General features: G+C 55.7%; 9 protein-coding genes across 9 annotated transcripts; 5 read left to right on the top strand and 4 right to left on the bottom strand.

The window, feature by feature from the left end:
• Nucleotides 1–568: 568 nt before the first annotated feature.
• CDEST_09874 (Putative 3-beta hydroxysteroid dehydrogenase/isomerase, NAD(P)-binding domain superfamily) lies at nucleotides 569–3,131 on the top strand. Its single transcript, XM_062926032.1, has 3 exons — nucleotides 569–824; nucleotides 1,095–1,446; nucleotides 1,523–3,131. The coding sequence occupies exons 1-3, from the start codon at nucleotides 810–812 to the stop codon at nucleotides 2,761–2,763; spliced, it is 1,608 nt and encodes a 535-aa protein (XP_062782083.1). The 5' UTR covers nucleotides 569–809; the 3' UTR covers nucleotides 2,764–3,131.
• A 1,125-nt stretch (nucleotides 3,132–4,256) lies between these two features.
• CDEST_09873 (uncharacterized protein) lies at nucleotides 4,257–4,774 on the bottom strand (the record flags this gene model as incomplete). Its single annotated transcript, XM_062926031.1, has 2 exons — nucleotides 4,257–4,532; nucleotides 4,574–4,774. The coding sequence occupies 2 exons, from the start codon at nucleotides 4,772–4,774 to the stop codon at nucleotides 4,257–4,259; spliced, it is 477 nt and encodes a 158-aa protein (XP_062782082.1).
• A 1,922-nt stretch (nucleotides 4,775–6,696) lies between these two features.
• On the top strand, nucleotides 6,697–7,535 carry CDEST_09872 (uncharacterized protein; the record flags this gene model as incomplete). The annotated part of the gene is made up of 3 exons (XM_062926030.1): nucleotides 6,697–6,811; nucleotides 6,911–6,987; nucleotides 7,140–7,535. 3 exons carry the CDS (start codon nucleotides 6,697–6,699, stop codon nucleotides 7,533–7,535), a joined length of 588 nt encoding a protein of 195 aa, XP_062782081.1.
• An 845-nt stretch (nucleotides 7,536–8,380) lies between these two features.
• Nucleotides 8,381–10,719, top strand: CDEST_09871 (uncharacterized protein; the record flags this gene model as incomplete). The annotated part of the gene is made up of 3 exons (XM_062926029.1): nucleotides 8,381–8,842; nucleotides 8,927–10,487; nucleotides 10,580–10,719. The coding sequence occupies 3 exons, from the start codon at nucleotides 8,381–8,383 to the stop codon at nucleotides 10,717–10,719; spliced, it is 2,163 nt and encodes a 720-aa protein (XP_062782080.1).
• Nucleotides 10,720–11,101: 382 nt separating this feature from the next.
• On the top strand, nucleotides 11,102–13,437 carry CDEST_09870 (uncharacterized protein). The gene has a single exon (XM_062926028.1). The coding sequence runs from the start codon at nucleotides 11,722–11,724 to the stop codon at nucleotides 12,874–12,876; it is 1,155 nt and encodes a 384-aa protein (XP_062782079.1). The 5' UTR covers nucleotides 11,102–11,721; the 3' UTR covers nucleotides 12,877–13,437.
• A 1-nt stretch (nucleotide 13,438) lies between these two features.
• Nucleotides 13,439–14,345, bottom strand: CDEST_09869 (Putative Homeobox-like domain superfamily, winged helix-like DNA-binding domain superfamily). The gene is made up of 2 exons (XM_062926027.1): nucleotides 13,505–14,345; nucleotides 13,439–13,444 (listed from the first exon to the last, which is right to left on the bottom strand). Exon 1 carries the CDS (start codon nucleotides 14,088–14,090, stop codon nucleotides 13,647–13,649), a length of 444 nt encoding a protein of 147 aa, XP_062782078.1. The 5' UTR covers nucleotides 14,091–14,345; the 3' UTR covers nucleotides 13,439–13,444; nucleotides 13,505–13,646.
• A 332-nt stretch (nucleotides 14,346–14,677) lies between these two features.
• CDEST_09868 (uncharacterized protein) lies at nucleotides 14,678–15,273 on the top strand. The gene has a single exon (XM_062926026.1). It carries the CDS (start codon nucleotides 14,837–14,839, stop codon nucleotides 15,065–15,067), a length of 231 nt encoding a protein of 76 aa, XP_062782077.1. The 5' UTR covers nucleotides 14,678–14,836; the 3' UTR covers nucleotides 15,068–15,273.
• A 2,072-nt stretch (nucleotides 15,274–17,345) lies between these two features.
• CDEST_09867 (Putative oryzine biosynthesis cluster protein J/Cupin-domain-containing oxidoreductase virC) lies at nucleotides 17,346–18,554 on the bottom strand. Its single transcript, XM_062926025.1, has one exon. It carries the CDS (start codon nucleotides 18,165–18,167, stop codon nucleotides 17,550–17,552), a length of 618 nt encoding a protein of 205 aa, XP_062782076.1. The 5' UTR covers nucleotides 18,168–18,554; the 3' UTR covers nucleotides 17,346–17,549.
• A 1,789-nt stretch (nucleotides 18,555–20,343) lies between these two features.
• Nucleotides 20,344–22,862, bottom strand: CDEST_09866 (Putative gfo/Idh/MocA-like oxidoreductase, NAD(P)-binding domain superfamily). The gene has a single exon (XM_062926024.1). The coding sequence runs from the start codon at nucleotides 22,497–22,499 to the stop codon at nucleotides 20,880–20,882; it is 1,620 nt and encodes a 539-aa protein (XP_062782075.1). The 5' UTR covers nucleotides 22,500–22,862; the 3' UTR covers nucleotides 20,344–20,879.
• Between the last annotated feature and the right edge of the window lie 26 nt (nucleotides 22,863–22,888).

The raw sequence follows: 22,888 nt of genomic DNA, 5'->3' as shown, positions 1-22,888 counted from the left end.
AAGACAAGGGATGAAGACTTTTAATAGATATTGATATTACTCTGAAGGTCCCATGGCCCTCATTACACTTATGCAGCCTTCGTCTAGCAACCCTTTGCAAATCACCTGGTCAGAAACAAGGGCTGCTCAACCAAGTTATCTATCACTCGCGAGTTCCGACAACGGCCTCCAAATCCGAGTCGCTTTGGGGGGGGGGGGGGGGGAACTAGATGCAGTAAGGTTCTGACAAAGTGGCCCCTCCCTCCATGCTGCACGTCTCGTGTAGCACGAATCCGGTTATGCGGGGAAGGGTTGCCAGGGGGGAGGATGGATGGAGAGAAGCCTCCCAGCCAATCATGTGTATAAACTCGCAAATGACGATTACTTGCCTACCTACGCAAGGTACGGCTCTGAGATACCCGATCAGTAAGGGGAAGAGATCCGAGAGAGCTGTGAGCTCTTTACACAAGCAACGCCAATCACACACACGCGTGCCGGTTTCGGGTCGCATGGGACGAAAGCATACAGGGCGAAAGCGCATGACAAGTCCTGTGAGCCCTGCCCCTCTCTTCATCCCCTTCGTCTTCGTCGTCCTCGTCCACCTTACTTGAGGTAGGCAATGACGGCGATGACGGCGATGACGGCGATGGGCAAGATGTTGTGGTGACACCGCCCTCATTCATGCTCGTAGCTCGCGAACTGAGTGCGCCGCTCGGTAAGAATACGAATAAGAGATCCCCGCCCGGGAGCCCAGGTCGAGATCGACTGTTACATTTGGGCGGTGGGGGCCAACAAAGCAAAGCTCCTCTGCCCCCCTCCCCTCGGATGTCATGGCCTCACCGCTGGTAAGTTCAGATTGAGACTGATGAGCCTGAAGCGCAAAAGACTGACGAGAGGTAGGGGTGCAGAGTGAGGTTCTCCAACAAATAAAAATAAAATTAGGTTCTCTAGCGCATTGATCGGTTCGAATTTCAACTGCAACTTGCAGGTGTTGATTGATCCAAGCTCTCAGACGCTACATAAAAGGTCTCCGGCCCCTCTCCCCCCCCCCTCTCTCCCCTCCTCGACTTGCTGCGTCATGGAAAAACAAGCTTCTTCCCCAACTGCACTTCCAGCCTTCGCCCGCGTTTGTTAGCAGCGTCGAATTGTGTGAATTCCACGCGGGTAAGTCGATCTTGGGCATCTTCAAACGCACGAGGCCGCGGCGGACGATGTCGATCAACATGGTTGTAGGATCATGGACGACCAGCATCGCCCTCGGCTTGGTGACGGTCCTGCTGGCGTACCTTTGGAAGATCAACCGTGCCATGGCCACCACCCACCCTGAGGCTCTGCAGATATCGCCGGATCGATGGACGCCAGAGCAGGTCAAGCGTACCTTTGAGCGAGTGGAGAAGCAGCCCATCGACTGGACGCCATATTTGCCGCCCAAACTGGACAGACGTTACATCGTTGTCGGCGGCTCCGGTATGCACCTCCTGCTTCGTGGCCGTGCGGCACACACACAAACACACACACCCCGCTGACCCTCGATGCCGTATAGGTCTGGTTGGAGGGCAGCTTGTCATTCAGCTCATAGCGCGTGGCCACCCTCCCGAAGCCATTCGTATCATCGACTTTCGCAAGCCTGGACGAGACGACATGAGTGAGGGCCCCGTGTCCGAGGTCGATTTCGCCCAGGCCGATATCTCCTCGGAACCGGCAACCTTGTCCGCATTCGCGAAACCGTGGCCCAAGTCTGTGGCCCATCTTCCCCTGACCGTGTTCCATACCGCCGCCGTCATCCGCCCTTCGGAGCGTAGTCCGTTGGTCTACGACCGCTGCTCCCGCGTCAACACGTCCGGGACTGCCCATGTGGTTAGCGCCGCCAAAACCGCCGGCGCCGATGTTCTCGTCTTCACCTCGTCCTGCAGCGTGGCGCTGAAGCCCGTCAATTTTTTCAATGCCCTCTGGAAGCAGTGGCCGACAAACTTCTTCCAGGTCCTGGACGAGGTGGACTTCCAGAAGCCGCTGCGGCCCCACGAGGAGTTCTTTGCCAACTACGCCAAGACGAAAGCCGAGGCGGAGCGTCTCGTCTGCGGCGAGAACACCATCCCGCAGGATCCCTTGCAGGCAGGCGGCTTTCGCACCGGGGCCATTAGACCGGGAAATGCCATCTACGGGCACAAGGACGACTACCTTGTCGGCGCAACGGTGCGCATGGCCAGCTTCCCGACCTTCACCGCGCCCTTCATGCAGAACTGGGTGCATGGAGGCAACGTGGCCCTGGCGCATCTGCAATACGAGGCAGCTCTTCTCGGACCACACGCTCACAGAGTGGCTGCTCGGCCGTTCTTGGTCACGGACGGCGGCCCGCCCCCGGTGTTTCAGGACTTTTATACGCTCGTACACTCTATCAGCGTGACGCCCTTCCATGTGCAGTACCCGCCGCCGCTACTCCTGCTGTTGGTGGCTCATTGCATAGAAGCGTATTGCCTGTTGATCTGGCGGGTGCCAATGCTGCAAAAGGTCTTGCCGGAACCTCAAATGCCCTTGTCCATGTTGCAACCGGCCAGCATAGCTGGGTCTATCAACGCCATAATCAACGATTCCGACGCGCGTAGACGGGTAGAAGACGGCGGGCTGGGATACCAGGCCAAGTGCACAACCATGGAAGGGTTGTGCATGCAGCTAGGTGCGTGGAACCGATGGGTGAGGAGCGGTGGCGGGGAGTTGAGCGGCGAGAAGGGCGTGGTGAAAGGCGTGCTCGAGGTCGGGGCAGAACCTGTTGCGAGAAGAGCTTAGGGACTCAAAGGCCCGGGCCTTCAGAGAGCAGAACCGAGCAGCTGGGCAGCTGCTGGTGATGACCAAATGGTCTTGCGAGCTTTGAAATTGCATAAAGTCAGCGGCTACAGCGACTATCAAGCTGGTGTTTCACACTGCCTTGCTGCTGGCCTCGATAGAGAAGAGGAAGACAATATAAAGCGGGCCGCAATTCAGATCACCTCTCTACTAAGTGATACGGTGGATACTCTCAATGTTTCCCCTCCGCATCTACCCCCTAAATGAAACTGTGTGTTGTTGTCACGATGGACGACGTTACGGTGCGAGCACGGAGTTGCAGAACCTAGATCCCCGTCCCGTCCCGTCCCCCAGAGCCGCGGGCGTGCCAAGCTGGCAGCGTTGGGGCGGCTGCATGGCGCCGAAGATCCTTTCTTATTCCAAGGCAGTTTGGCAATGGAATTCTCCAGAATCCCCATCACAACGAGTTTAGGGCATACGCAGGCGAACAGAACAGTACTATGCTCTCGGACGCGGCAGGAACGCCGCCTTGGTACGTTGACTTACCAGGACGACAGATCTCGATGAGAAAGCCCACCGACCCAGCCATACACCAGGACCTGTCCCAATCAACGGCGGCGGCGGCAAAATGCTAGCTGGTGCGTTCGTAAGCTTGGTGGCGGGGGGCCAGGGAAAAAAAAGAATCGTCGTATCGGTAATTCGCTCTACACAAATATTGCGAACAGTAACCGTATCTGGAGGAACTGCGGGAAAATGCACACGTGTATCTCGGGGTGGTTGGTGAGGGGGGGAGGGATTCATACGATGAATGCAGCCGAAGGGCGCGGAGAAATACGTGTCGCCGAACAGACGCGGTGGATAGTCGATCATGATGGTGGTAACGGATGGGAACTCCGGGGCGACTTGGCAATGACTTGCGACTGATAGGTGTTCAACGTCTGGATTGACGTTGGAAGGAGCCGATGGGGCCAGGACAAAGAGTTGCTTGGTTGCTAAACGGCCACTTTGGCACAGAGAAAGGCCAGAGACCACCGTTGCGGCGAGAACCCAGGCTGGGTAAGTCCCTTTTCAGACTAGTATTTCGAAGGCCCGGAAGGCGAGCAGCTTTCGATGACGATGACCGGACACGGAATTGACCAACATGATTGGGCAGTAAGCTTGCAAGTTGTGGCTAGCTCTGCGCTAAAGAACGTGGCAAGCATCTAGTTTACAGTCGGGTACGGTACGACAGGTGCTTGGACTGAACGGCGTTGCCGAATCAGGAGACTCTCTTTCCTGGTAAGGACCCATTACTTTTGCAGGGCGGCCTCCTTGCGCCGCAATTGCTAGTTGGCGTCCGAAGGCGCTGGGGCTTTGGGCATTAACCTCCGCTCGCGCCGGGCTTGCTCCACGATAAGGCGGATATGTATTTGTAAGGCCAGCGGGACAGGGTATTAGACTGGAGCCGAGTTGGACAGAGTGCCATGAGACATCGGGCTATTGGGGCCGCCCATGGCTTATATGACATGTGTGCCGTGCGATGATCGATTGCTGGGTCCATCTGCGCTGGTGCAAACCGCTCTGAGTGCAAAAGGGGACTCGTGACCAGAAACAGGCCATCGCACAAGAAAATGACGGAAAATCAGTGAAAGATACGGCAGCAAGACGACGCCAAGAAGAAGGCGACGCGACATGATGAGGTTCGATTCGGAAGATGAGACATTGGCGGACGCAAATGGCAGGCGCCCTGCCAAAGCATCCGAGGGGGAAGAGGTGGTGGTGATGGCGGTGGACTGGATATGGAGGACTGGTGGTGGGGGAGGCTGGTATTGACGGTGACGGCCGCCTGATCGCAAGCACCGGAACAAAGATTGCGGAGAGGATGCCGTGGAATTGGTCGCTGCTCGTTAGATGCGCCGGGAAACCATTGAATCTGACAAGATGCAGTAGCCAAAATGCCAATCAATTGACAACGGAGAGCCGGAGCGAAACGGATTGCGTCCAATTGATTGGCGATAGATACCCATGTCTCCATACAATCTGCAGGTACCTACCCGTCTGGGTACAATGCAGACTTACTGCAAGTCGCATATCTGTGGCTGGTGAGCACAGCGCGCTAGTCTACATTCGGCTGGTGTCCTCTCTGTGGGCCGAGTAGCGCAGGAACTTGAGGAGCCAGAAAGAATGAATTGCAGAAAGGTGGGGCTTTGCAGGGTAACGTTCACGTTGGCCCTGAGATGAGAGCGCGGGCCTAGGAAATAAGAGGACACGCCGGGAACGCGACTTTCACGTATGAGACAGAAACCGCGAGGAATGCGACGGCAATGGCACCGCGCGCTGTGGTAATAGGCTGTATAATATACGCCGGGCATGTCATCGCTGCCATCCCATGTCGTCGCAATTAGCAGCATCCGTTCGTTCGCATTAGCGTTTTCTGGCAAAGGACGAAAGTAGAAGAAGGGTTGACTTGGTTAGGAATCTATTCTGTTGAGAGTAGCAAAGAAAGAATGAAAGAAAGAAAGAAACAAGGGGGGGAAAAGGGGGGACGGGGAAGGGGGATTTCCAGCTTGGACTGCCGGGTCGTGTCTGGAGTAATTATGGAAGAAGGCGGAAAAGATGCGACGACGCGGATGAGGCCATCACGAGGGTCCGACGAAAGTTTCAGTCTTCAAAGTCTGAAGCGACCAGGGCTAGGTGTGATTACTAGGGCGGCTGATACCCGCTCATCAACCGGGGGCACCCACCAGTGACCGCAGAGTCGAGTCCGGTTTTCTCATAACAACCGACACCGCCGTGACATCGATTGCAATGGATGTGTGATGTGTGATGTGTGTGAGAACGTGAGAGATAAGAGCAGAATTAAGGCCGGAATCGTAACCACGTCGAACGCATGGGAAGGCACTGCCTTGGCTTTGCTTGGGATGCTTGGGAAGCTTGGGATGGGATAGGGATGGGAGGATGCACTTGAGCAGTGTGCAAGGATAACAAGTACGTACCTCCCTGGTCGGTCGGTTGACAACCCGCCCCTGCCGATAACAGAAAATCGTCGACTGTCTGTGCGGGGCAGCTGCCGCCTCGGTGTCGGGTTACTGAGAGCGTCTCTCACCGTGGAGGCATTCGACAATCGACGGCCACTGCTTCTCTCTCAACGGAGATAGAAGTTACGCCAATACGACGCCAGGGAGAGCACCTTCCTGGCCGTTTCCCCTCCCCTCCCCTCACCCCCACTCTCTGCCCCGACAAGATGTGTGGATCCCAGCCACATTTGCGGACTTACAATGGAAGTACCTATCACACCTAGCTAGGTAGTGTATCCGTACGGATACAAGTACACACACCTTGTTTGTGTGGGAAAGAGCCAAGACCGGCAAACTGCAACTGCCTCTCACACATTGGACAGCGGGCATCGTGGGAAGGGAGAAAAACACCGCGGCCGGCCGGGCAGGTACCGCAATCAAACCATGCCTTGCCTGTCTTTCTGATGTTCACAAGAGGGAAGGTGCGGTTTCTGTTGTTCCACTAGCCACCCTTGCAAATGCTCGCTCTCTCTCTCTCTCTCTCTTCCTCTTTTTTCTTCTTTTTTTCTGCTTCCGCGTCTCTCCTCCCCCCCATTGCGCTTACCGCATTCGAGGCAAGTGCGGCCGGAGACAGAGACGTGGGAACCACACCTGCCTGTTGCCGTTGCTGCATGCTTGCCTCATAATAAAACCACATCGTTGCCCGCGTCGTCCGTCTGTTGTGACCTCTCTTCTACTTTTTTCCCGCTCTCCGTCAGTCAAACATCACCAAGAAGCAGATCCGGCACAACATCTTCACGCTGCCGTCTACGATACCTCGGAACCCAAATATTGCTTGATTGATCGTCAGACAATCCCTCCGTCCATTCATCACAAACCACAAAAACAACAACACCGCCGCACATCCGACTATTTCTGCACCCCATCACCACTCGCCAACATGCGTACTTCCTTCGCCGTCCTGGCCCTCTCGGCCATTACTACAGTCTCTGCTCAGCGCAAGATCTACACCGCTGCCGATATTAATGTGGGCACTGTCACGATCAACCAGAAAGGTGAGTCAATCGCTCCTTATGGTCTTCATCAGCGCTCTCGACCTTGTCGTTCGCCGAGTCTTCGCGCGTACGCCCAGACTAACTAACAATTCCTCGTAGCCAACTGGTGTGTCGCCGAGCGCAACACTTGCAAGGTTCTTTGCCAGCCCAACCCCACGACCAACGACTGCGACTCGGTAAGGCGCCCTCTTTTTTTTTTTTCTTCTCTTCCAGACGCCACCGCACCGATGAACATGTCTGACATGGTTCTTCGTGGTCTACATCACACCCTGCAACCCCCCTCCCAGAAAACACTCACTTTTGTTGCCGTGCTAACTCCATCCAACAGACGACCCTGGAGTACTCTTGCATCTGCCCGAACGGCTCCGCACCTGGCCTTGAGTACTACGAGCAGACCATGCCCACTTTCATCTGCAACAAGGCCTTTGAGGATTGTATCGCCGCCAATGTTGGCGACAGGGCCGGCCAGACCAACTGCACCGAAAGCATTAGGTCTCAGTGCGGTACCGTCAACGCCCAGGCTGACGAAGCCTCCGGTACTACCACCTCGGCTTCAGCCTCGGCTACCAACACTCCCACTGGAACCGGCAGTGCCGATGCGGCGGCCACCACCGCTCCCAGCAGCTCCAGCTCTTCTGCTTGGGCTGCCCCGACTGCCAACCCTGCCCGCTACGGCAACGCTGCTGCCGTTGCTGCTATTGGTCTTTTCGCCTACATGCTCTAGATGTCAGACGCCATAGACTACGACCACCCAGAGTTGTGATGGCTTCGATTGCGGCGACATGACAACAACTGCAGACTCGAGGTGGTCTTTCACTTCTCTGTATTCACATTCCCTACTAACCGATCCCGCGTGCCTACCGCGCGGCCCTAATTTTTTTTTGACGAGGAATACGTGGAATTATGCGATGGAGACGATGGATATTCCCAATCTGTATGGCATTTTGAAGTTGGAGGAGGAGGAGTCGGTGCGTTACACGAGGTAATGGGGTCATGTTACCCCATGTTGCTTTTTGCCCTGCTTTTTGCGTTTTAGGCATGATTGACAGTCATGACGACTTCAAAGAAATGAATTAATCCCTCCCCCCGGCCCTTGTCCGTCTGCTTTTTGGGTCTTGGATCCATGTGTCGACATTGTTGGTTCAACAAAGGTCCGAGACAGCCTCTGGTGTTTTCTCATTGGTATGGGGCTACCCTCAGCTGGTATTTCCCTTCACTAACAACTGTCTTTGTCACCACAAACAGCAAAAGAAAACCGTCAAAGAAGAGTTGTAGTAGCGCTTTTGCTGCACTCTCTTCCCGTTCTTCAAGACATACAGCCAAGTTGAGGATGGACAGTACCGATTGTCTTCTACTGGCTCGGAACCTGTTGCCTGTACGCGTTGACAATCGGAGAAGTACTTAGGGTTGCCTTCGACCACAGCCATAATAGCATCTTGAATCCCCGGCATACAATTCAGCAAGTACATTGACTACTCAACGCCGCATTGTTGACTGATTGCAGAACATTAAAAACCACATCACTCAATCCGGAAAACGCCATCGAACCCAATTCTCGCCAAGATCGCCATGAGTCTCAAGAAACCTACCATGCCACCGCGTGTGTCTCTCGGTGTCGAGCTCGAGTTCTTCGTCGCCTTCGTCCTGGAAGGAGAACCCGACCCTGATGCGGACATCAAAGACGAACTGCAGCCGCTGATTACCGTTCCAGTGAACTGGGAAGAAACTGAGGCGTTCAGCAAGGGCAGCGTTTTGGAGAGGAAATACGAGCCGAGGATGGGGTACATCCACGATTGCATCGAACGTGCTCTGGCCGACTCAGGGCTGCCTGTGAAGGGTGGCAGAGGGAAGTATGGTAAGCCCGGTTCAGCCCAAGCCATCCATGGTGAAGATATCATGTCAGCATTCCGGGTTGTGGACGATGTCTCTCTCCACTCGGATCACGTCGACGGATACCGCTGGCAGCGGGTCGAGTTGAACTCCCCAGCCATGTACGACATGAAACTGTCCTACGACATGATTCGACTCGCTGTAAGTGTAATCACAACCAGCTTCCGGTGCCGAGTGAACCCCAGCTGCGGTTTTCACGTCCATGTTGGTCCTGGACCGACACAGAGGATCGATGCAAGGACTTTGCGGCAGTTCGCCGCGCTGTTGTGGGCAGCTGACCCCGTCATCAGTAGACTTCACGCCCCTTGGCGTTCTGCTGCCGCATACAGCCAATCCGCTCGAGTGAATGAGATCAACGATCTCGGGAAGGGCCATGGCCCCGCACACGTCATGGTTGACAAGCTCACTGTGCAGGGTGGCAATACCGGCGCCGAAGACGGACACAGGCAGATATACATGAAACAGACGGCCGACATGGCTCCAGCAGAGTTCAAAAAGGCCAAAGTTCTTGGGAGAGATCGTCGTCTTGGTGAGCTAATGGAAGTAGACGTGAGCTCGGAAGCCATGTCGCGCGAGATGGGCTTGGATGAGGAAGATGACATCGCGCTGCTTCAGACAGAGCCATGGCAGCATCAACAAGACGTACCTGAAGCCAAAGAAACCAAGCGTAGCACCGGGGATAATGACGAACAAATCGGATCTCCCCAGTTCACTTACCAAGCCCCAGTGCCGATGCCGAGGAACTATGGCAAGCCCACCTCCGGCACCTTGGCCCCTCCCCGGCCCCGCCCTCCACCAATCGCACGCCGCTACCCCCGCGTTCCCGGCACGATGCGAAAGGACATTCGTGAGGACACGAGCTTTTGGGACGCACATCGTATGATTTGCGGAGGGGCTGTCGAAGTGCCCAGCGACAGGTTTCCGCCGGCCCGGTGGGATGTGATGTCTGGCGTTCGAGACCTCCTCGGAGCCGACCTTACAGTCGCCCAGATCGGAGAGCTCATGAAGCACCCGTGGTGTCCTAAGAACATCAACTACAAGTTCGATGCGTATAGTCTCCGCAACGTCAATGCCCAAGGACCGAGGAGAGAGGACGGCACATTCGAAGACAACACAGACTGGCGCTCGAACCCAATGAACACTATCGAGTTTCGCGAGGCGGCGGGCTCCCTCGACATGGAGTGGATCGCGACGTGGGCGCGGATCTGCTGCCGGCTGCTCGAGTGGAGCCGGGACGCGGCGTCGGCCGAGTTCATGTGTGTGATTCGGCTGCTGGCGTGGGCCCAGGAGGAAGAGGGCGCAGAGTACGATGTTGTCGACTTTTTGATCGACCTGGGGCTCTTGAAGGAGGCGCGATTCTGCGAAGCGAGACTTCAGAAGGGGGGAACAGCGTGGTGGGAGTGTCTGAACCTCGGCATGCCCGGGAATGCAAACAGAGACATATCCACGTGGGCAGAGAACGAGGGCGAAGACGAAGTGCCGTGGTCCCGCAGTGATGGCAACGCGAGTGCGTACCCGGGGGTTGGCGGTGACTCGTTCGAGGAGGCCAGATTCTACGGGATTGCTGGGGGTGGTTGGGGGAACGAGGGTGAGTATCAGGGTGCTGAGGGATGGGATGAAGACGAAGAAAAGGAGTTGGAGCCGCCCTATGACGTGGAAAAGCTGCAGGGGCTTGGTGAGCCGGGCTGCCATCTTTTTGAGCTGGATGCTCTGGAGACTCAGATCACCCAACCTGATGGCGTCACTCCCAGCGGGGCTGTTGTGGGCGGCGGTGGTGCGGAGCAAGGTAAGTCGGCGGCGGTGCGGAGGTCTTCGGTGACGAGAAAGGAACGGTTCACGATTGAGTGATTGTGTAGTATGACTGATTTCAAACGGTAGGTCTTGTCAAGGGGCGGGATGCTGAATCGGAGCCAGAATCGGAGTCGGAGTCGGAGTATGTCCGGGTCGAGAAGGGGTATCCCAAGAAAAACGTCGTGAACGAGGAGGACGGGTTTGAGATTGTGGAATCCGAGGAGTGATGTCGGGGCTCTGGACGGCGGATGAGATAAGATGTGACTGGTTTGAGTGGCACATTGACTGGCGTTGTTTTACAGAAAAGAACGATCGTTCCTGAGGCTGTATTGTGCTCCCCGCAACTATAATCGTTACGCTTGAGTAAGGTTAAGGATCATCGTTCGGTCAAGGAACTCGGATGCATAACATCTTTGAAGAATGTATGACATCGAGTCCGATTTCTCTCTCAATGCTCGGCTCGTCCCTCCATCACCGTGTTGTCTGGTCAGGCGGCGCAGGCCTTAGTAAACGGGGACATAGATGCACACGGCACTGGATGGAAATAAGTGTACTTGCTTCATCCAGACTGTTTACAGATTTCAATGTTCTCTTTATGATATTTGTTCCGTGACATTCTTTAGCGTTTCTGGTGTCAAAACGACGTATCCGGATGCGTTTGTTTACACAACATCGCTGTCTTGCCCTACCCGGTTGTCGATCTTCAGATATGTCAGGTATGTGGCGTTTGAGAAGACGCAGGACGGCGTCAAGCACCAGACGTAACTGTCCTCAAGCACAAACTTACCCCTGGCACTCTTCCGGCACTTCCCTAGCAAGAGGTCCATAGCATCTCACTTTCTATTAATCACCCGGGGCGCTCCCGCGAGACCGATCTCGGGTTGTCGGTTCTGACAATTAAAGCCGTTTTCACCTGAATTGACCAGTCGCCTACTCTGAGACCTTCTGCAATGTTCGAGGCCTTCAGAGTCAGGGGGCCGGGTTTCAATGTCATTGTTCATGACCACGATCCGGGTCAGGGCTCTTGCTGAGGATCGCCGAACAAAGAGCCAGATTACCTCACGGGCCGCTGTCGAAGCTTACCTGAGCTCTATTAAAGATGGGCACCGCTCGTTGGATACACCACTCGAGACACCGCTTCTTCTCTAACCTCGCTTTGGAATGGCAAGTAGCCACCAGAGCGGAATCCTACAACACATCTATAGGCCTCGTGACTTGCTCTCTCAGCCATGAGCCGCCAGCCATCACTCCCGCCGGGCTCGTCGATCCTAGATCGGCTCGCCTTCCTCCCCGCCGAACTCCAAGTCCAGATCTTCTCCGAGGTCCTCACGGTAAACAGCCCCTGCGCCCTGTCCCTCTTCGTCCCGGACTGGGGCGTCTGCTCGCACGCCGCGAGCTCCGTAAACGCCATCTACGACCTGCAGCGGATCGACGTCTACATCAAAGGCGCGGCCGGCGCGAGAGGTAGGTTCGAGACCCGGGTGAGGCACGACGACAGCGACCACATACCGCTCCCGTTGATGGAGCAAGCCAACTCGGGCGCGCTGGTGAGGGAATTCAAACGGAGGCTTCCTGCGGCGATGGAGTGGGCCCTGCAGGACCTCGAGCAGCGCCGTCTCCGGACTTTCGAGCAGCTCTGGCCGAAGGGCCCGGACGATGAGATAGGTAGGTGCATGGCCGGCGGGGCGTTGGTGTTCCGTGAGTGCGACGGAACGGCTCGCGGGACGAGATACGATGACGGTCTGGATACCGGAGGACCAACGCCGGCAGAAGGGGCGGTGCTGCTGCGGCATATGATGCTCAATGGCGTTCCGAGGGACCCATGGCAACAGCTCCGCCTGCGGCGGAACGCGCTCACAAAGTACAGGCTCGAGATGAGGATCTTTGTTGAACGAGGGCCGGAGCTGCTCGCGGTCGACTGGGCCGCCATGACGCAGCTCGAGACGCTGTTCATCGACCTGCGCGCCTACGGGCGAGACCGAGGCGGCGAAGACGGCATCCGGCTCGGAGCGGCGGGGATGGGCTGTCTTCAGCTCAGGTGCCTCGTGGTCGCGGGCTTGCGGAGCGGCGCGAGGTACGCGAGGCCTGCAGGCTGGCGGGCTTGCGACTGGGAGGCCGATGAGACGGAGGTCGACGGCGGGGTGAACTGGGTCAAGGCGTTTCGCGGGGCCGTGCGGGAGGGTGGGAGGCTGGTGTTCGTCGACCGGCGGATGCTGGACATCAGCTGGGAGGCGTGGGGGATGAGAGCGGAAAAGGAGGGGCTCCTGGCCCTGGCCAAGCCCGAGGGCGACGGCGAGGTCAAGGGCCAGAGCGAGGTTGTCGGAGAGTTTAGAGATGCAGCGTATCTGAGGCATGTCGATAGAGTGTTGAACGAAGGTAAGTAGACCAAGTATCAAAACCCCAGCTTCGGAATTTGTTTCGCCGGGCTTGCTGCTGGCCTCTTGAGCTTCGAGATCTCGAGGACGCCAAGGCCTCGCTCCACATCGTTCATCGGACCTCCTCCTGCGGGAGACGAACAACTGGCTTCATTCCTATCTGTCGAAAGCTAGAAACCCGCACTCCTTCTTGCTTCCCCTCGTCCATGCCGACCGTGTCCCTCGGCGCGCTAATGCGATGAGATACGCCTTTGCTGTAAGGCTATGTATACGTAGAATGCCTGACGATGCAGCTTTCTCGACGCCAGATGTTGCATGCGCAGCATCGCGACGGCAAACGCCTTTCGCGCCCCTTCCACCTGTACTACAACATCTCAATGCGAAGCTGGTGGGGGGAGGGTGCCCAGATAGATACCCCACCGGTTGCGAACTGCGACTGCGATGGTCGACATGGTGACGTTCCTGGCCTCCCTCCCTTCCACCCGACGAAAAACCTTGATGACTCTGCCACCGGTCCAGCCAACTCGCCTGTCGCGAATCCTCACAATGTGAAGTGGAGTCTTTTGACTTGGGTATTCTGCCTCTTCCTGTTAGCTCATCGTCCTAGTTCCACCCAGCCCTGGAAAGAAAGCCTTACAAACAATCTGACATGTAAAGACGCAACAATATACGTGTTTGCGAGCCCGCGAACGACTAACTCGTGCCGGACCCGACGTGCTTAAGTTCCCCCTCCTCCCCGCGCGCGGGTTGGAAGGGGGACTGGAGAAGATGTATCTCATTCACTTCTCGTCATTCTCAGCGTCATCGGCCAAGACGCGCATGCGCGAGGCCTCCTCCTCGGAGTCGCCCGGGGGAGGCTTGTTGGGCTTGATACCCTCGAGCTGGAGGTAGCGCACGAGGGTCTTTGTGGCACAGGTGACGCCGGCCTCGCGCTTGAGCTCGGCGTAAGAGACGGCGGGCTTCTCCTCGAGGACGCGCAGCAGGGTCTTGACGTCCCTGTCGGACAGGATACGGGGGCGGCCCGGGCGGGGGCGGTCGCGGCCGGCCTGCTGTAGGCGGTAGCGCGTGACGATGCCTTTGATGGAGGAGACAGGGACCTCCTCCTTGAGCGAGATCTCCTTTAGGGACATGCCGAGCTCCGAGAGGACGGCGATGCGGGCGCGCTTCTCGGGGGAGTACTGCGGCTTGCGGGGCTTGGGCTCCAGGGCGGCGCGGCGAGGCATGCTGGGCAGTGCAGAGCAGAGCTGAGCCGAGGTGAGTGGTTATGTGAGGGGGGTTTGATGGTTGGGTGACCAAGATGAAGCGGGACAGAGCGGCTATCGCTGAAAGCAAAGGGAGTGGGCGCGACTGAGTTGAGTTGAGGGGAGAGGTAGAGGGCGATGTCGAGATGAGATAAAAGTGTTGAAGTGTTGGAGAGGATTGAGAGAGAGAATGAGGGCGGAGGTCAAATTTTCGTTTTTTTTTTCTCTTTCGCGCGGTTTCCCGGTGGCCGACCCACTTTCTCGGGGTGGATCAGGGGTGTAGCATTCGGGGTAGTGGATACGAGGGTCGAGGGCTCTCGGGGGGGGCCAGTCGCGCCTTGTCTGGGGGAGAGGGACACAGAGGCCGTGTTTTCGTGTCTGGTGTCGCGTGAAGAAGCAAGTTGAGCAAGAAAATATCGAAAGGGGGGGAGGAGAAAAGAAAAAATAACAAGACTCCTTTGTCTGCGTGCGAGTCTGACCACTCCTTCCTTTCCTCTCCTACCCTTCTCTCTCTCTATATCTCTCCCTCTCCCCCCCCTGGGCACTCACTGTAATGTCCCCCTTTGTACCCTCGACTTTCCGCGGTCAGACGCGGTCTCAGACAGACCCGACTCGGGATTGCTCGGCTAAACCCCGTATCGAATCACTGCCCCCCGCGATAACAGTAATCCCGGTCACCCGCTGACACTAACGCCTACCCCTCCCCCGGCTCCCCCCTGCCAGATGGGATGGCAGACGGTCACCCGATATGGGTCCACTGTGTATTGCTTATTCTCGTCACTTCCGTCGCTCCTCCATTAGTCTCTTCTTCTTTTGTTCGCCTTCTTTGTTTCTTTTATTATGTTTTCCTTCTTTTTCCCCTTCTTCTCAATCTCTCTTCTCATTACATGCCCCTGAGGCAGCGCGACGTCCGCGAGTCGCTCCAGTCAAGAAGCAATCTTGAACGGCGAAAGTTTTGAGGCCGCTGCGTCATCTACTGTCACATGAGGACGGTGTTTCTCAACTGCTGCGGAACAACTTTCCAGATATGTCCTTACCATGGACGGGACGGAACTTCATTTGAAACTTCGGAACATCAAGAACAACTAGGTTTCTTCCTTGACCACTACATGAACCCTCGTTTAGTCTATATTCTCTAGTTAATTGAAGCTGGTTCGAGTTTGCCATTACCCTTCTAGGGGTGGATGGTTTGAGTGACAAATTGGAGGCCCAAAGCTCCTGTAAAATAGACACATCGACGTGCTTTCAACCACATCATGTTTTACACCACTGTAGCCTATGCCTCACGTTTCGAAGCAGGACGACAACTGAGGGGTGGGACTTGCGATCAAATATGGCTCGAGAATTGAATGACAGCCGTGCCCGAGGTGCCAGAGGTGCGAGGTTTAGCTTAAAGGGAGTGGATGATCGGTTGTGTGGGTATCACCCACTCAACCGAACCATACTTTGTTTGCTTTCAGCAACAGCATTGCAGTTCGGATTGGCGGCGGCTAGCCCAATCACGCTTCCGAACACTGATAACCCTTTTCTCTTTTCGGCTTCCTGAAGATGGCTAAGCCCTCCTGTCACTATGGTATAGTGAGATGATGGCCACAAGGCTCAGCCTGGTCACGCGCCTAGTCGCGTGGCAACACACAGCGTGGTTATTTCTGTGGAATTCAAGCACTTCACACGTAGATATTTCATACCTAGCTGTGCGCTCTGATTTGTGATAGAGTGCCTCTTTCAGACTTCAGAAGCGCTTCGTAAGTTCGTATCCATGGTATGGCATAGAGGTATCTAAGATTCCTCCGACTCCCAGTAAAAGGTCGTCCATGTTTGTGGCAATCGTTCACTCGGCCTTGAGACCAAACTTTTTTGGCACCTCCCTATTCTGGGCAATTGCCAGGTGCCAACAGACCACACTCTCGCCCCGATAGCATGCCAACGATGATGATTATGTGTTCCATGTCGAAGTGGTTTTTGCTTGATATTTATCCATGCATGGGCACGCCGAAACTATTCTTCTTCGCTCGGAACTGGGATCCTTACGCGTCACGGCGTGTTGGACAGTTTGCATGCTTCAACCTTTCGTCCACTTACGCCAACCCCATTTTCGAATTCCTCTCATCTCTCAACTTTTTCCGAGTCCTTGGTGAGAGGTCACGCATCGTCTGAGAATACGACTTCACATTACCGCCATCATGACTAGGAACTGGTATTCTTTGACATTTACTCGAAGTCAATCAGTCCGGGTGAGCGAGAATCCCTGAAATAAATTGACAATCGATTCATGGGCAAGATAACAACCAAATCCTAATGTAGGATAGAGACATTGCCAGAAAAGGAAAACTCCCCTCAAAAGCGGACTTGCCGGTGGAAAAGGCATAATTGATGTAGCAAGAACGCCTTCTACAAAGAGACCATCTCCGTACAGTTGTTTCTTTATTACAAGTTAACCATTATAGGGGTTGGGGGCTCCTTCGTATTACTTCTTCTACAACAGTGGGTTTTCGAACTTCATAGTGGTACAAAGTGGTCAGAAGCGTCCATCAATGAAGGGTATAGCTAGCGATTGCAGCAGTCGCTTTAGATATATAGACTCCTCCAGAGGGTGGTCTCGCTAGGTACCATGCTTTATGTGTGCCCATACTCGCACGTGCTCGGACTCGACTCATGTGTCTCTACATTGCCTTACTTACAACATATGGAAAGAAGAGCCCGGGCCATGGTACGCTCACCACTTTGGACCGATGGCATGCCTGTATGGCCTGAACTGCCAGCCGGTGCAGGTGCAGTAAGTAGACGCGAGCGCCGCTAAGGTCCATATGGGGCCCGCCATGTTCTCCTCCAACCGCAAGGTTAAGAGAAAAAAAAAAAGGAAAGGACAAGTGCTTCATAAAGCTCTCGGTGATTGCGGCTGCGGAGGGCCGCGGTTCCGCCGTCCGTACAAGTGACCAAGCAACTCTGGCAGTGTGAGTAGTGTGATGTGTCCACCAACAAGCGCTGGCTCGGGATTCCTCACCTTTTGAAAGAACCAAGGGCAACACAAAAGACTTGTTCAACAGTAAGGGTTTTCTCTTTGTCGGAGGGTACATGCGATGAGTCGGGATTGCGAGAGTGCAACGGATGCTCGCCTGGTTTGTTATCCGATTCGGACGCTCTCTGTCAAGATACTGGTCCTGGCTGTACAGAGCTGCCTGACAAATATATATCACTTGATCATGGGTACAATGACCATACCGAAGGGGAATGGATGGGAACGATGAGAGTAAATGGTACTTTGTAAGTATTTAAATGCCTGAGATGGGCACCTTGACCCATGTAAACCGGCCCAGACCCCCCCTGCCTATTGGAGCTATCGTTTCATGCTACGCTCTCATAACTTATCACGACTTAATCGTCATAATACTCTTGGCGGTCACCGAGAACGCCTGTCGTCTGAGACACTTTACCACTTACTTACTTGCCCTCGGCCTTCTTCTTGGCCTCCTCGGCCTTGAATTTTTCGAAGTCGGCCTGCCTATCCGCCGAGATCTTCATGAAGGGGATGTCGTCCTCCATGACCTGGCCAGCGACCCTCACGGGCTCGGCGGGCTGCAGGCAGAAGACGACGCGGGCCCAGCTGTCCGTGGCGTTCTTCCAGCCGTGCATGGTGCCGCGCTGGATCATGATCTCGCCCTCGCCGAGGGTGCGCACGGCGCCGTCGTCGAGGTGGCACTCGACCTCGCCCTTCAGCACGATGCCGTAGTCGCACGACTCGGTGCGGTGCATCATGGGGCCGGTGCCGGGGCCGAAGTCGACGACGCGCAGGACGGAGCCCGAGGGCAGGTGCAGGGTCGGCATACGGGGGTGGTGCGGGGCGTAGGCGGCCAGGTCCTTTTCGTCGTCCATGGTGACGGGCGACTCCGAGGTGGTGAAGCAGGTGTGAAAAAACATGTTGGGCAGCGGGTCGGGCGTCACCTCAACGGGGAAGGCGTCCGAGTAGACGGCGCGGCCGTTGGCGTCGTGGGTGGTGATGTGCCTTCGGACTGGGCCGAGGGGGAGATCTCCGGCGGGGGGAGCTCCGGAGGACGACATGACGTACGTATGTGTGTGCGTGTGTGTTTGTGTGTGTGGTGTGTGTGTGTGTGTGGAAGACAAGATGCACCGTGGACCAGTCTGTGTAAATAGGACAGACAACCACTCGACGGATCGGGGTTGAGTTGCGAAAGAGAGAAGAACTGGTAGGAAAAGCTTGATGATGGGTCTTGCACTTTGTCAAAGTCTCGCCGTCGGGGACTCGTCCGAAAGGTATCGTCCGTTCAGGATCAGAATCAGGACTCGGGGCCCAGGGCGTGCTGCTTCGCTTGGTATCGGGAGAAGCCCAAGAGGACGCGATTTGGGGGTGAGGGGTGGGATGACGAGAGGGGACGAAAAGGTTCCTCCCCCTCCCTTTTTATCATGTACAAAGAGTCAAGACAAGCGCTGTCACCGGTCCGTGACCGTTGGCCTTGTTGGCTTCGGCGCACAGACTTGAGGGTGGTGGGCGCGTCTCTTGGATGGAAGCTCTTTCAAGAGCTCAGTCAGGGAGGAGAGCAAGCCACCGCCGCGGCTACCTCTTGTTATTTGCGTGTTACATGTTCCTCATCCTCGCCCTTCGTCCCGAATCCGGAGAAGAGGCGCGAGGTGGCTGGGGAGATCAGACAGGAGGAAGGAGAAAGGAAAGAAAAAACGTTTACCTGTCAATGCCGACGCCACCTGTTCTGCATACCCAATTGTGCTTTACGTACGTGTACGTACCTGAGGCGAGGCAGGATCCCCGAGACGTGCAGGAATCCCGCAGGCGCGCAGAGTGACCGGTCTCTAAAGGACGGCACTTGGCGGCATAGTGGCTTGTTATCCAGCACTTCCAAGCTGTATAGTGCGCACTACGAGGATGAGCTAGCCAGCGATGCGGGGGGAGGTCGTAGTGTAGCGCAAGCTCTCCGACTGCATTGAGGTAGATGATGATGGGTGTCTTAGGCTTGACCGCTTGGTGGAGAGGGGAAAGGTGGCCGTTGTGCTGCGCTGGGCTCATGTGAATTGTTCCCACTTAAACATCCGTCCATCTGTTGAGAATCATGACTGATTTAAGTTTGGATATATATTGCCTACTCTTGGCGTTGGGAGCGCAGGAGAACTTGGAAAAGTCCACGCCCGCTTTATCCAACCAATCTCGTCCTGTGAGTTTAAAGAGGACAAAGTTAGTTAAACCTCGTCTGCCAATAGGGGAGCCCCCGCTTCGCAAAGTGACTTGGTAGCGACGTAGGGACTTCAATCCTCAGTGACATGTACCTGATGTGACGAACGACACGTCGAACTCGGGACTATGGGGACTAGGTCTACGCCAAACCTATGATCATTTGTAAACACGCCCCCCAGCACCATCTCCTCCGTGACTTGCGCCCGTCCGACGCCGGTCTGAACCGCGGGGAGTCTTCCGCTTTGTCGCTCCCGGCTTCTGAAAGGATTCTGGCGGAACCGCCCGCCGGCCCGCCTCAAGCGGGGGACCTCGGAACCCCAAAGGGGAAGAGGGGGCTCGTCAAGCACCTCCTCTCTTCGAGGGCCCGCATCGTCAGGTTCAACCCCAGCCTACAGCGAGGTCGGGGAGTCAGTCCGTGGGCTGCAATCAAGATTAAAATTCGCCCGCGGACATGACCGACGGGGATGTCGCCTTGAGTGGCCAAAAGATCGGGGAGTTGTCCGGAGTTACTCGGCGACTTCTGGAAGAAGAGGCTGGCGACGCGACCGACATGTTTTCTGACTGCCGAGGCGCACTTTTGTAGCAATGGGGATATGTCTGCGTGGATATCCGTACAGCCAGCAGCGTCGAAAAGCCTGGCGGGGAGTTGGACCGCCGGGGAGTGTTCGAAGCCTATGCTTGCCGAGTCTTCCAGCTGACGCCCGAAGGGTCTTTCGTTCTTGAACATATCTGGGAGTGAAAGGCAGTAGCACTTAATGTCACGTCCGACGCGCTGATTACCCGATCTGGCCTTGATGATGATGGCGCGAGATGCTGCGCAGATCATGGCTGCAATAATTAAGTGAAATAACCTCACGAGTTTGAATAGAGTCAACCCCTGGCGGGGAGGAGGCCGCCGGGGAAGACTTCAATAAGACCCGTCTGGTGGCTCTTCGATAACGGCACATTATGGACGGGGAGCTGCCGCCGGATGAGATTGCTGACCATGATACCTCTTGGCTACCGTGTTTCCGTTGCAAGTGTCTCTAGCCCGGACCTCCTTTCAGATCAAACCTATGTCGACGCACGAATTCGGCCCACCGAGTCAATAGCTCACAAATGTGCCGCATTCCAAGGGAACAGACGGGGTTCAGTCAAAATCAAGTTGGGCCGAGTAGCATGCAGGATCGACGCTACCACAATCTGAACATCAGACGAGTATGGTTCGGTGGCAAACTCGACCAGCGCTGGACCGCGTGAGGTATGTGTAATGCTGGCCAGCATCCCAACCATCCTGCTTGCTCTTTGATGGAGTTGGCAACAAGCTTTGGTCGAATTCGAGAGATGGCAAGCTCGGGTAGACAACCGCCGGGGCCGAGTCCCCGACCCGACGACGAGATATCGACTTGACATCTTCCCGCGAGACGCTTATAAAACTTATAAAACCGGGAAGGAGCCGAACCTGTTGTGTGTTTGAAGCTTGGCTTTCTGAAGCCAATTCTCTTGCTCAAGACCACCAAGAACACTGGGGACTGGGTCTACCCCTCCTTCCACTGGATGGCGTAGGCCAAATCACGAGTATCTCGCTCTCATCCGCTTTCTGTGTTAACAACCTCCCTCGACCACCATTCTCCCCAGTCGACAACCCTCTTCCTCGTCCTGGCCTCTTCGGCAGCAAAAACCATGGCATGCGAACGAATGACCTCTTCGAGAGAGCAACCGATGAACTCGTTCTGAGACCTCTCTGCAGTCCAGCCGTGATTCTTTACTCGGTCTACCGCCAAGATGAACTGGCGCGCGAGACCTTTATCGCCACCGCCATGGCCGGCGTCTTCAATGGTCGGGTGGTATGACCGTGTGTCACCCGTGTTGAAGTCCTCGATGGTGATAGTACGGGAATCGGCATAGATCTCGCCATCGACGCCGTATATATGGGTGTACCTCTCGCATATTTTCTTCGTGTGCGCGACCATGTGGAGTGTGGCTGATTTGGACTGCTTGGGTGTTTCGGAGGCTGCCGTTGTAGCATCATCCCAAGTGATGGTCACAGTCTGTTCGTCACAAACGTTGTTATCTGCGTCGAATACGCAGCGTCCGAACCAATTGCGCGAAGCCACCGCGACCTTGGGGGTGGTCTCATCGTAGTCTTCGGCAAGCTTGGCAGCCAGGGCTTTGTGTCTTTCGGATGCGGTTGGGAAATCTTCAATTTCGGGAAGCACGATGCTGACGGGCCAATCAGTATTCCCAGAGCCCAGGCCCTTGAGATCTGGACCAAGATAGACGTTCTTGGCCGAATACTTGCATCCCCCGTCGCCGAGCGGACAGGTCAAGCAATTGGTTGCGTTGCCTGCCGCGGCGGGTTTGCGTCCTTTTCTGAATAGCTGCAGGGACCCAGTTGATGATACGGTGGAAGGAAGATGAGGACTACCTTGCCCAGCTTTGACAGGAGCGCTGAGCAGCCACAGCAGCAGATCAATGTCATGGCAGCTCTTGGTCAAGAGACTGGGTGCCGTCGTCTTTTCATTTCGCCAGTTGCCGCGCACGTATGAGTGTGTGAAGTGCCACCAGCCCACTGGTTCGGTGTGCACGATATTGATGATATCTCCAATGACACGGTCCTCGAGAAGGAGCTTGCGAAGTAGCATATTGTGTGGACTGTAACGGAGAACATGGCCGATGGAGAAGACGTTTTTGGGATCTTGGCCGGCAGGTGGCTTGAGGGCGTCGAACATGTCGAGACAATCGACGAGGGATGTGGCCAGGGGTTTCTCACACATAATGTGCAGACCCAGGGGCGCAAGGCCAACGACAACATCGCGGTGCATTTCGTCAAGAACACAGATGAAAGCAGCATCGACACCTGGCGGCACATCTTGGCCGGCAGCTTCTCTCTCGCGGCGGCGTGTCTCGTATGCGACAAACTCGGCCCAGTCGGCGAACTGTTGCCCTTCATGCGGAGCGTCGGATCCCCATATGTAGGTTCTGCCGAACGTCTGTCGCTTGTAGGCGAGGGGTTCAGCCACAGCGGCAACGACGCCGTTACTGGAGGTCTCAATCGCGCGAGCGTAGGCCTGGCCGCGGGAGCCAGCACCGATGATCAGTATGCGAGGTGGCGAGGCGGACATGGAAGGTTTCTCGGGTGGCATTGGAGTCGAGTTCTGACCATGAGGGACCGCAACAGGCGAGTCCGGCTTCTTGACGGACGACATTATGAGGTCGTTGTCGAAGAAGTACCTGTGTCGATTGCAGAATCCCAGGGGGGGGGTTCGGGAGGCAGGCACCAACGTCTTCACTCCTCTGGGGCTGTAAACCAGGTGTTTTTTATTAGTTTCAGTGTTTGGAGATGCGAAGTCGCGAGTATGGCATCTGCATCAAGGTAGGTCGCAATGGCAAGACGATGATGGAAGGGATCATGGAGGAGTGAAGTAGGTCGGTCAGCAGCCAGACAACAACGGCCTATTGATCAAGCAGGTGGGTCTCCCTCAACCAATGACATATGGGTCATTTGTAGCATCAGCTGTATTATCTTATCAGCAGCCAAGGCGGCCGTCGGTACGTACCTTCTACATGAGAATCAATCTTCTTGACGGTGAGATAC

This window comes from Colletotrichum destructivum, chromosome 6 (assembly GCF_034447905.1).
Source record: "Colletotrichum destructivum chromosome 6, complete sequence".
Classification (NCBI taxonomy): Eukaryota; Fungi; Ascomycota; class Sordariomycetes; order Glomerellales; family Glomerellaceae; genus Colletotrichum; species Colletotrichum destructivum.
This window is presented reverse-complemented; position numbering and strand designations above follow the sequence as displayed.